Source organism: Lissotriton helveticus, chromosome 5_1 (genome assembly GCF_964261635.1).
Source record: "Lissotriton helveticus chromosome 5_1, aLisHel1.1, whole genome shotgun sequence".
In the NCBI taxonomy this organism is placed as follows: Eukaryota; Metazoa; Chordata; class Amphibia; order Caudata; family Salamandridae; genus Lissotriton; species Lissotriton helveticus.
The window spans coordinates 332,845,532-332,858,296 of NC_136065.1; the positions used below are offsets into that span (position 1 = coordinate 332,845,532).

Consider the following 12,765-nt stretch of genomic DNA (forward strand, 5'->3'; position numbering starts at 1 on the left):
CTGCTGTATGGTCACCCCGTGAGAGGACCACTGAGTTTGGTAAAGGAAGGCTGGGAGCAATCTCCCAGGAAACCTCCCCAGAATGTATATAGCTACATGCTGGCCTTCAGAAACCAAACCAGGCGCTTCAGACAACTTGCTGAGGCAAATCTGGAAGCTAGCCAGGAGGAGATGAAGCGGTGGTACGACCAGAATGCCACTCTGGTAGAGCTTCAGCCTGGACAGGAGGTGTATGTCTTGGCCCCAGTGGAACCCTGTGCCCTTCAGGATAAGTGGACAGGCCCCTTTGAGGTTGTGGAGCGCAAGAGCTCAGTGACATACTTGGTGGACATGAAGACGCTCAGGAACCCTTTACGGGTCCTACATGTTAACCGCCTCAAGCCCCACTTGAAAAGATCCGAAGTGGGCATGCTGTTGGCCACTGATGATGGAATGGAAGAGGAGTCTGAGCCTCTTCCTGACCTCTTAGTGGCCTGTGAGAAAGATGGGTCAGTGGATGGAGTTAACCTCTCACCCACCCTGACCCCTGAACAACAGGAAGACTGCCGCCAATTGCTGGGGCAGTTTCCAGATCTGTTCTCCCTGGTTCCTAGTGTCACAGATTGGTGCGTCCATGATGTGGACACAGGAGACAGCTTACCTGTGAAGCATAAGGCTTACAGGGTAACTGACAGGGTCAGGGCCTGCATCAAGGAGGAGGTCTCCAAGATGCTTGCTCTTAGGGTGGTTGAGTCTTCCAGCAGTCCTTGGTCCAGCCCCGTGGTCTTGGTCCCAAAGGCTGCTGCGCCGGGAGCCACACCTGAACTCCGGTTCTGTGTGGACTACAGAGGACTCAATTCAGTCACCAAGACTGACGCGCACCCTATCCCCAGAGCTGATGAGCTCATTGATCGGCTAGGGGCTGCCCGGTTCCTCAGCACGTTTGATTTAACGTCTGGGTACTGGCAGATCGCCTTGACCGATGGGGCAAAGGAGAGGTCCGCATTCTCCACACCAGATGGGCATTTCCAGTTCCGGGTTATGCCATTTGGGATGAAGAATGCCCCTGCCACCTTTCAGAGGTTGGTCAACCAGGTGTTGGTTGGGCTGGATGAGTTCAGTGCCGCCTACCTGGATGACATCGCAGTGTTCAGTGGCACCTGGCCAGAACACCTGCGGCACCTCTGGGAAGTGTTGATGGCGCTGCGCAAGGCAGGCCTCACAATCAAGGCAAGCAAGTGCCAGATTGGGCAGGGTTCAGTGGTGTACTTGGGACACCAAGTGGGGAGTGGCAAGGTGGCACCCTTGCAACCCAAAATTGAGACCATCCTGGCTTGGGAACCCCCCAAGACCCAGACTGCAGTGAGAGCCTTCCTGGGGCTCACTGAGTATTACAGGAGGTTTGTCAAGGGCTATGGCACTATTGTGACCCCCTTGACAGAGCTGACTTCTAAGAAGCAGCCCAGGAATGTGATTTGGACTGACACCTGTCAGAAGGCTTTTGACACCCTGAAGACTGCCATGTGCACGGCGCCCGTGCTCCTGGCTCCTGATTTCTCCAAGGAATTCATAGTGCAAACAGACGCTTCAGAGCATGGTGTAGGGGCTGTTCTCTCACAGATGACTGAGGAGGGCTGGGACCAACCCGTAGCCTTCATCAGTAGGAGGTTACTTCCACGGGAAAGTAGGTGGAGTGCAATAGAGCGAGAAGCATTTGCTGTGGTCTGGGCGCTGAAGAAGCTTAGACCCTACTTGTTTGGGTCTCACTTCCGGGTTCAGACAGACCACAGGCCCCTCAGATGGTTGATGCAAATGAGGGGTGAGAACCCAAAACTGTTGAGGTGGTCCATCTCCCTACAGGGTATGGACTTCACGGTGGAACACCGCCCTGGCACAGATCACGCCAACGCTGATGGTCTGTCCAGATTTTTCCGCCTTTGTGATGAGGAACTCCCTGGGGAAGGGTAGTTCCCCCCACATTTCAGCTGGAGGGGACACGTGTTAGACCTGGCACCTTGGCGTGAGTTTCCCTTCCACTTTTTGCTGTTGTGCCTCGAATGTTTTGCTGGTGTCTGCTACTCCAACCCGTGCCGCAGTGCAAGTGCTCCCTACTGTAAAGTGTACATGTGATTGATGTCCATGATTGGTTCATTGGATTTACTGTTAGTCCCTAGTAAAGTGCACCAGGAGTGCCAGGGCTTGTGAATGCCAACACTGCTAGTGGTCCTGCAGCGCTGGTTGCGCCACCCACAGAAGCGGCCTTAAAATGTGTCTAGGGTCTGCCATTGCAGAACCTACGTGCAGTCTGGTACTGTCATGCTGGCTGGGCAAGTGCACACACTTGCCAGCCCCTAAACCTTCCCTTAACTTCCTATTAGTCACCCCTATGGTAGGCCTGAGGGCAGGGTGCATTGTAAGTGTAAGGTAGAACATGCCCTGATGTGTGTGGCATGTTCTAATAGTGAATTACTGCCAAATTCGTTTTTCACTATTGTAAGGCTACCAGTTCCCTTTAGGCCAGATGGGCTGCTGGAATTATTACACTCTATAATCCCAGCAGGCTCAGGGAACATGGTGGAAATTAATGTTTAGTATGCCTGAACTCAGAATAATAAAATACTTCTTTTAGTAAAGTTTATTTTAATATCCTGTGTTTGCAAATGCTACTTTTAGAAAGTTAGCATTTGTTGGCCTAACCATTTCAGCCCGCCTCTGCTTGGATGTGGATCTGACTGTCTGGTGTGTGTGAGTGACAGGGCTGGGAGTTGACAGGTAGTGATTAGCAGGATGACCCCTTAGTGGGTGGTGGGAGTTTCCCCTGAATGATGCATCAGGCTGTGCCCCTGCCTCCACAATGCTGGCTCCGCCCTCCTGGGGAGCGACTGATGACTCAGCCTGCACCTGGCCCAGGAAGGACCGAAGCCTGTCAACAAGGTGCTCAAGCTGCCCCTGCCTTCACAATGCCGGCTCCGCCCCCCTGGGGAGCGGCTGATGTGCCTGCCCTCACACTGAATGCAAAAGCCAGAAGTACCCACAACAAGTGCTCAGAGACTGGAGCAGTTATGCAGAGGCCCCCCTGGCTTGCTAGAACAAAAGAAACTAGGTATAAAAGAAGGAGCCCTGCTCCTTGTAAATTAGATCCTGTTTGTGCTACAGAAGAAACTCTGCCCGAAGAGAAGGACCTGGAAGGACTACAAGGAGGAGTGCTGACTCTGGCCTGTGTCTGGTGCCTTGCTGCCAAAGGAGAGGAAGAGAAAAGACTACAAGAGACTTTTGCTTTTATTTTGAACTTTGTGCCAAACTCTGCTGAGAGATCTCCAAGGGCTTGCCTGTGAACTTGCCCCCTGACCAGCGCCCCAGGAACAGTGGGCGCTACCCCCTGACAGAGGAACCACTGCAAGACGCTGTTTTCCTTTTGCGAGCCTCTCCAGGAAAAGCAGAGCGCGCTCTGACAATCGCGCTTTCTAGCACCACTCTGGGAGCTGCCCTCGCTCTAAACAAAGTGACTGCCGCCTGCCTGGCCCCGAGCATCGTGAAGACCAGCCCAGCTGATCCAAACACCGTGACTGGCCCCGAGCTGCAGCTCGCATCGTGAAGAGAAGGTGGCGCCCGGTGCCTGCTTGCACCCCTTCGAGTCTTGTGCCCCTGAACGCGCCCCCGCTGAAACAGCTGTTGCGTGGGGCGCCTGATCGTCGCCTGGATAGAAAGAGGCCCGCGCCGAGGATCACCGCCCTCTGTGTGTGCCCTCCCGTCAGGAAATCCCGAGGCGCTTGCCCAGTGCAGCCCGGCCCGCGCCGCACCGCCAACCCCCGAGCCAAAGCCGAGCCGCCGCTCGCTCCTGACCTCGGACGGAAGACAACGCGACGCGGACTACAGCGCTGACCTGCGCCCAGCCAACTCCCCAGCAAAGGTACTGTTTCTCTCCCTCTGTCCCGCCCAGCCCTCGGAGCTGCGTGTGGAGCGCTCCCAGGGCCCCCGCTCTCTCCCCCTGTCAGCCGCGCAGCCGCCCGGCGAGGCAGGCACTGATTCCCCGGCCGCCGCTCCCCGCCAGAAGCGTGAGAGGAGGCAGACCGGGCCCGTTTGTTGATCGCGGGGTAACGCAGGGGCACAGAGAGGCCACGGACAGCGGGGGGAATCCTGGTTAATAATCAGGACGGAGAAAAGTGTCGTGAGGAGCCTGGAATCTCCGTTTTTGGGGGAAATAAACTGAATAAGAACTGTTTTTGAGAAACACTAAACAAAGATTGCTTATTGCTAAGAAAGAACTGTGGCAACTTAATCTAAAGTACACTGGAACCGTTTTAAAGTGAACCAAGACTGTATTTACAAGCCTGCTTGAAATTTATATAAAGAACATATATTTTTACAAATACAGTTTGGTGTCATTGTGTGGTGGGTTGGTTGTGATGGTGTGATATTGCAAATGTTTAACCCTATATGCCCCAGAGATTAGCCTAAGACTGCTTAAGCCACACTACCTAGAGGGTAAGCAGAGGTTGTCTTGAAGGTAGCCCTCAGCCCTGACGGGGAAGAGAGAGTCCCTGCTTGTCGCCAGTGCTGCACTGCGCCAACTAGAGACTCCCCCTTCCTACAGGATTGAATTTAATAATACCATCAGGACACTACAGAGTTGTCTGCTCTCTTTCCATGTAGCACTCCAAAGAAGGCGAGCCGCTCCAATCACTGATCGCGCACCACCCCAGGGGTGCAGTAATACATGAGTTTTTGTCTCTACAAACTAATACAGGTATGAGACAGTTTTTCCAGTTCATTTTTTTAACTTTTGTGTGCCATGACTCCTCATAACCAATCAGCCCTGATTGCCGCCCCATTTGTTCTTCCAGACGTCTCATTGTTTTTTTTTAAAAACGAACTTATTTGATGTGCAGTTGATCCCCACTCCTGCAGCCACCGTGCGTGTTGGGCAGGTAAACTGCAATTTCTTTTCCTTTTTTCCTGTTGAGTCAGAGAGTGTACTTTCATACGTTGGCGCACTACCAGTTTGACACCCATTTTCAATTCCTTTGTAGTGAGGATTATACCCAGTCCCCGTCCTGAGGAGAACCTGTAATCACCACGGTTCGAAACGCGTTGACCCCCAGCCTGTGATAAGACAGAAGGGTGCAGCTAGGAATAATTAATACCACCTCGGTGGAACCCGCTGTTAATCCTGTACAGTAATAACTCATCACAGGTGTTGTGTGATAGGCAGGCAGTCCAATTCCATCATTACTTCCGCCTGTCCACTGGTATTTAAATGAATAGGACTGGTCTTCTATGTGTTCTAAATTTCTTTATTGAACTGTTTATGTTTCAATTCATTTTGAGTCTATTTGTCATTTAAAAAGTTTTGTTGGTGTCATGCATTTTGAGCATTTTTTTCGAGCATCTTCTTTGAACTTTTGTACACTTGTATATATTGTGCACACAACTGTATGTTATTGATTCGACTGTTTGACAGTGTTTCCTTTGCAGTCATGTGGATGAACTAATGAAACTTTATCATAAATGAAAATAAACATTTTTGTAAAACAAAACGTTTGTCTCACGCAGCACAAATTGCCTGGGTGTGTACTAATTCAATAGAAAAGAAACCTGACTAGCCATTTTTTGTTCTGTTTATCAATTGTTGAGGTCCAGGCTAGCCAGTGACAGGATCCAATACCTTCTTTTGTGTACAGTCAATGGGTAGAGCGGCAGACCCTGATGCAGAGGTCTGCCCCGGGACCAGGGTTCAGTTCCCGCCTCGGCGGGTCTTGGGCTCAATTTCCTCGAACCTGATAATTCACGCCTCGGTGCCTATTCTAATCATGGGTCCCACTCTGCAACTCTGGGCAATAGCTTGCTTAATCTCCACAACGGCCCCAACAGCGCTGGGATGCTTGGCTTCACCTTGGGGGTGCCCAGGAGTGGGCATTTCACAGGGAAAAGCCAGGAAGGGTTCCACAGCGGTATGTGTACAGCGCCAAGAAACCCCATGGGGTATAAGTGCACTTTACAAGTACAAATTCATTTAATTTCATTTCATTTCATGCAGACTTGTGGAGAATGCTCGCGACTTTCATACAGGCGGGGGCATGAGAGCAAGAGACAGGTAAAGGCACATGGCCTGCACACGAAGAATGCCTCTGTGACGTCCACACAGGCTGGTGCATGGACCAGCCAGAAGCACGTAAAATGTAAAAGGTACACGCGAGGATGCACGTGATCGGCACTACCAGCAAAATAAAACGATAATGCAAAAAAATATAACTATGTGAGTTAAGCGTTTTAAAGTCAGTTCAAATGTATAGTGCAAGTTTTGACTCACCAGTGGCGTAGTATCATGCATACCAAAGAACCTAATGTTCAAGTGGGCGGAGTTAAAGTATGCTAATTATGTGGGTTAGGCAGAGTGGGTGGAGCTTTGGGGCAGTGGGTGTGGAAATTTTTCAAGTAAGTGATTGATAGCTGTGCTGCAAAGAGTCCCAGGAAAGAAAATTCAGATGCTGGCAACTATGCTCCATCCAGCCCCTGAACATAAGGCTTGGGTCGCTGGTTGCTGTTGACTTTAAAGTCAACAGGTTGTAGGCCTGTCTGCCCTACTGCCTCCAGCCATGTGTGTGGGGTCCTAGAAATAAGAGAAATGGCAGCAAGGGATGATTAACACTCACTACCTGACTGTACACTGTATTTAGATGCACAAAGTCACTGTTGCCCACCTCCTAGGTCCACTGCCAATGGACCACACCAATATGATACAAAAAAATAGAGAGCACTGAGAGGCAGCATGAATATTAAAAAGCACAGATGCTAAACAAACAGATCTTTCCGGACTCTTCAATTACGTTATCAGTTCCTTTAATAGTTCCTCAAACCACAGATGCGTAATACAATGCAGGTGCAGCTAACGCATTTCACCCTGAATAGGGCTTCCTCAGGGCTGCAAACATAACATAAATCCAATCAAACATCAACAAATGACAGGACATACAGGTCATTAGACAGACATAAAATTCCCTAAACCTGCCAAGATTCTTTTCAACTCGTATATAGGATGATATCTCTATTCATTAATCTTGGACAAAGGAATTTACATGTTCATTGTACACAGTATTTTATTAAATGATGTTTCAATGTACAAAAGTGTCCATAAGCAAAAGGAGCTGGAAAAGAAGAAGAAAGATGACAACCACCAAACAAAATTACAAAAAATTCAAAGGAAGAGCCGCAAGAAGAAACCTGTGTCAAGAAAAGAACCCAAGTAACCCAAAACCAGCTAATATAATCAAAGCTTTTAGACTGATAACATAAGACTAAAGTAAATCATCAGACGCGCACACTTGTGTATTGTACACACCCCAAGGTGTCTACTATAAATCAATAACACAAATCAAACTATTCCTTACTAATAATAATCTATACTGTACTCTGGAAAGTACACAGATTAATGAAAAGTCTGTGATAACTGAAAGAAAACACACCAAATGCCAACATCATAACCTAACTCCATTCAAACGGCATAAAGGTCCAGTGTTTCTAAACATGTAATTCAATGTGAAAGAACGGGGAATGGCAAGACTTATCATCACCTCAAATTAATGATGTAAATTCACAGATTGAAAAGATCGTATCCAATTCCTGATCATCAGATCCAAACAAACGATAGCATGTTCTCTGTGATAGGTGAAACAGACAAGACGTTACACTGCTCACATTTATCGTGCTTTGTTTGTCATGTTAATCATATGCTGCCTAGTATTGATGTCACACAATAGATACATTAGTTGTTCATTTTACCTAGGCAACCACTACATATGTCTCAAACTACCATGGAGCTTATTAGAACAAAACATTATCCTATGGAATACAAACACAAGCTCCTACATTGCTTAGGTATAGCCATTAATCATACATCTCTAATGCTCGAGGGGTGATTTGAGACCCATGCTTTCCTGAAGCAGAACAAAGTTTACAAGCACACTCACATAAACCACTATAATCACAGCGTGTTGGTTCCTCGTGTGGAATGTTCAAAAGTCGGTACTGCTAGAGATACGAGAGACACCGCGTCCTTCGAAGTGTGCACAATGTGCATCTTGAACTAAGATGACGATCGTAAGTAAGGGACCCATCTGTGAATATAGCAGTCTGTGGGTGCGTATGCGTTAACCTTGTCGCATCTCTAGCAGTGCCGCCCCGCGCTGGATACACCTACATTTACCAGATCTGAAGCGCACACTATTAATAGTGTCTCCCAGATATCCACCGCATTGCCGATGCCCTCCGGAACACGGCCTCCATTTTGGCCATTAATCACGCAATTTCAGAGCCATAGCCCACTTAATTGACTGGGGCTCAACCTTCACCTTCCTACTTCGCCTGTCTGTTGGGACACGGCCCCCCACAGTAATTGAATCTCTATCCAGCACCGTCAAAACCTTTCAACCCGGTCCTGAAGATGATCCTAAGTTATAGGATCGAAACGTCGTCGACCTGTCAGGGCAATTGTTGGCGCACCCCTCTTGTGGTTCAAAAGAAACTGTTAACAAACTGTCTAAAAAGATTGTGAATCATTGACTTGAACCACCCTATTCACTTTACATATTGTTTCACTCTTGCACCGTGCGCCGTTCTTTGCTGATCACATATTGTCACTTGCTTCGCCACCCTTTGTGTCACGTACACAATCGAGCACCAAGTCCAATTCGGGTTGTTCACAGAATTGTTTACCTACAGTGCTGTCACAACTGTATTTCCCTTCATTGTAATTTGTACCCAAATATATAATGCTATGTGTGCATTTCTAAAAAAACACAGTCTCCTTTTCTTTCAAATAATGTTTCCCACTTACGTATCTAACTGTCCTGCCGAATGATACCGGTTGAGATATTGTTGCTTTCTTAATCAATACTAGGCAGCACATGATAAACATGACAAACAAAGCACGATAAATGTGAGCAGCGTAACGTCTTGTTTGCCCGTTTTAGAGATTTTTTTATAATTTTGGGTGGTGTTGGGCTGGTCATCAAACAAATTAAAACGGGTAGCAAGTTGTAGGTTGGGGATGCACTACAATGCTTTGGAAACTGTAGTCAATAGGTCTATTGACGTTGTTTTTTTCCCTTATCTTGTTGATATTTATTTTTTATTAAAATGTTCTTAATAATTTTATAATTTTTACAGCTATAGATATTTCATCTATCACAGTAAGCATGCTATCGTTTGTTTGGATCTGACGATCAGGAATTGGATACAATCTTTTCAATCTGTGAATTTACATCATTAATTTTAGGTAACGATAAGTATTGCCATTCCCTGTTCTTTCACGTTGAATTGAGTGTTTAGAAACACTGGACCTATTTGCCCTTTAAATGGAGTTAGATTATGATATTGGCATATGGTGTGTTTTCTTTCAGTTACCACAGATTTTCATTAATCTGCGTACTTTCCAGAGTACAGTATAGCTCATTATTGGTAAGGAATAATTTGAGATGTGTTATTGATTTATAGTAGACACCTTGGGGTGTGTACAATACACAAATGTGTGTGTCTGGTGATATATTTTAGTCTTATGTTATCAGTCTAAAAGCTTTGATTATATCCGCTGGATTTGGGTTACTTGGGTTCTTTTCTTGGCACCAGGGCCGGACTGGGAACCAAAACCGGCCCTGGCAAAGTGCTCGGCCAGCCCCCCTCCCCTCCCGTCGGGGGAGGGGGGGCCGGCCACGCTCTTTGCCAGGGCCGGTTTTCGGCCGATTTCGTTACAGGGCCGTATGCTGCAAAAACGGCCCCGTAACAAAAACGGCCCCCAGGAACCCCCAACCGGCCCCCACCCATGCGGCCGACCGGGGGATTGCCCGGTGCCCGCAACGGCCAGTCCGGGCCTGCTTGGCACAGGTTTCTTCTTGCAGCTCTTCCTTTGAATTTTTTGTAATTTTGTTTGGTGGTTGGCATCTTTCTTCTTCTTTTCCGGCTCCTTTTGCTTATGGACACTTTTGTACATTGAAACATCATTTAAGAAAATACTGTGTACAATGAACATGTATATTCCTTTGTCCAAGATTAATGAATAGAGACATCATCCTATATTCGAGTTGAAAAGAATCTTGTCATGTTTAGGGGATTGTATGTCTGTCTAATGACCTGTATGTTCTGTCATTTGTTGATGTTTGATTGTATTTATGTTATGTTTGCAGCCCTGAGGAAGCCCTATTCAGGATGAAACGCGTTGGCTGCGCCTGCATTATATTACGCATCTGTGGTTTGAGGAACTATTAAAGGAACTGATAACGTCATTGAAGAGTCCAGAAAGATCTGTTTGTTTAGAATCTGTGCTTTTTAATATTTGGTTTGCCTCTCTGTGCTCTCTCTTTTTATGTGTGTGGGGTACCTGTATTGTAGTCCAATGCTGGCGGCTGAGCGCACACTTTAAAAACGCTAATCAACCCTGACAGATGCTACTGAAACTTCCAAGTGACACTGATGGCAGTGTAACTAGGATTAAACTAGATTAGAGCCTGTGAGTCCAGCATTAGAGCTCTAAACTTAGTGGGATGGAGACAGTATCATAAAGTGAGGGCGTGTGCATGAAAGATGTGGTTAAAAAGAACATAATAATTCTGTCTCTGGTTTTTAACCTTAAGGTAACGACATAAAATAATGCACACACCTTAAATAAAAGATTAATGCAAGTTGACGTAATGTTGGGAAATGCACTATTTTATAATGCGAAACGTAAATTGGTTAATTCTGTCTCTGGAGATGTCTAGGTGTGTGTAACCAGACAGAGACAGAATTTAATCCTGGTTTTCACAGTAGTTAATAGTGACTTGTCTATTTATGGTGTTATTAAATCCCACCTTTGCACTGAGGAAGTACTTTGACTATGGTGCATGTCACTAATTGTATTATTTATACACAGTAAAAGATGAGTACCACTCAAAGTGTCACACAAATGGCTGTAAAAATGTTACAGACAAAACCCATGGAAATGTCACACATTAGTAATCTGAAAACTTGGCAGCTATGTTTGAGTCCAAATAAAAAAAATAATAATAATAGGGAGAATTCAAAAAATAATAACAGGGAGAATGTCTTTTCTCCCGTTGACATGACTTCTGTTAATAGAAGAGGCGATTTCAGGCCGGAGAAAGCGAAAAGTAAGCCATTTTTTGGTTGAACACAACCGGGAGTCTCCCGTCGGAATGAGGTATATTAGCATATATGATTTGCCAAGTCGCTGCAAGAGCACGCTGTCTGTCATTGACAGCACGTTGCAGTTTGACGTCGGCCATGTTTAGGTCAGGCACCATTGCCTCGGTTAAATTGAAAGGGTCAAAACAGCAATCAAACAGAAAGGAGCAGACTGACTATAACATGGCAACTACAAGACATCGCTTACTGGTTGACAGTGGGTCAGTCCTAGCCAATGGGAGATCAGACCATGGGGTCGATGGCGTAGCTCGTGGTGAACGCATGCGTAGTTATTTTCATAGTGACGTGCAAAAGTAGTGTGTATCATTCCACGTATGCGCAGTTTCACTTCAGGAAGGCTGGTAACAGGGTGTTTCTGATATGGCGCATGCGCTTTTCTTTCTTTCTCTTCTGACGCAAGTGTAACTGGTCTCCCTGTGCCTCACATGTGTATCAAGCAGTTGCACTTGTACCCGGCTTCTTATCTTCATACACCGTAAAACTCAACATGTCGTGGCTCTTTGGAGTGAGCAAGCCCCCGTCTGAGCCGCTCCCGCCTCCACCTGGAGCACCCCCACCACCTCCCGGTCCCGGTGAGGGAGGGGACGCTGGGGGCTCAGGGGGCAAAACCAAGGACAAGTGGAGCCACTTCGACCCCACCGGCCTAGAACGGGCAGCCAAGGCGGCACGGGAGCTGGACCAGAGCCGTGAGTAAGGGGATGGCCAGAACTCGACCTGTTGTGTTATTGGGCTTTCCCTCATTACGTCTCAGAAAGCCCTATATTATATACCAAGTTGTCTTGATTAAGATTGACTGTCTGGCGGTGTCATTCGTAGAGCATCTTGACAGCAATGCTGTCGTCACCGCGGAATGGGAGATAGACCTAGGATTTCAGCTGTACTTTGGAGGCATGGTTTCAGGTGTAGTGCAGTTACGTGGAACGGTTTTTCAGTGGTGTCTGATCTATCCTGGGCGAGATGTATATTTCCATAATGTTAGCTCAGTATAAATAACAAGATACGGATACTAGTCTTTAGGGATTTTTACACAAGATAACGAGAGGGCCTTAGGTTTGTGTTTTGTGGGCTGGAGAAATGCCAAATGAGTGCAATGGAGGCTAACTCACCCTCATTTGAATGGTGTTAAAGTCTGAAATTATCTTCACCATTTGTCAATTTCAGTCTCCCAAATGGCATACTCTGTATAACTGTTATGGGAAGTGTCAAAGTCGGTGAGGGGACAGGGGTAGGGGTGGCGGGTGGCGAAGGGGGAAGCTTTGTGTAAGCGATAGGTAAAGGGCAGACCGATTTGATTGTTTAGTGTCTTCAATCAGCCGAATATGGAGACTCGAGTGGGTTCCCTTGCAGCCCAAAGTGGCACTGTTTGCGTCAATTCATAGATAGATGATTGGCATCAATGGAGATGGTTGGATTGTTGACAAATGAATATATTTGACTAATGGAGGCTCTTGGCGTGATCTTAAATTAGCAGCCTCATTATGTTGCATTACAGCCAACGTCTGAAGCCGAGCTAAGAATTGTATGTGTGCTCGATGGCCTGTTGTGCAGTAACTCTTGCCTGCAGTGGGTATCGAAACAAACAGAAATCAT

At 46.9% G+C, this 12,765-nt stretch overlaps 1 protein-coding gene across 1 annotated transcript in view; it reads left to right on the forward strand.

The window, feature by feature from the left end:
- Positions 1-11,531: 11,531 nt before the first annotated feature.
- Positions 11,532-12,765, forward strand: part of ATAD3A (ATPase family AAA domain containing 3A) — a 446,196-nt gene continuing 444,962 nt past the window's right edge. The window contains exon 1 of the mRNA XM_078642408.1: positions 11,532-11,861. Within this exon, the coding sequence (XP_078498534.1) occupies positions 11,663-11,861 (199 nt within the window). The 5' untranslated portion in view covers positions 11,532-11,662. The remainder of the gene's footprint in view (positions 11,862-12,765) is intronic.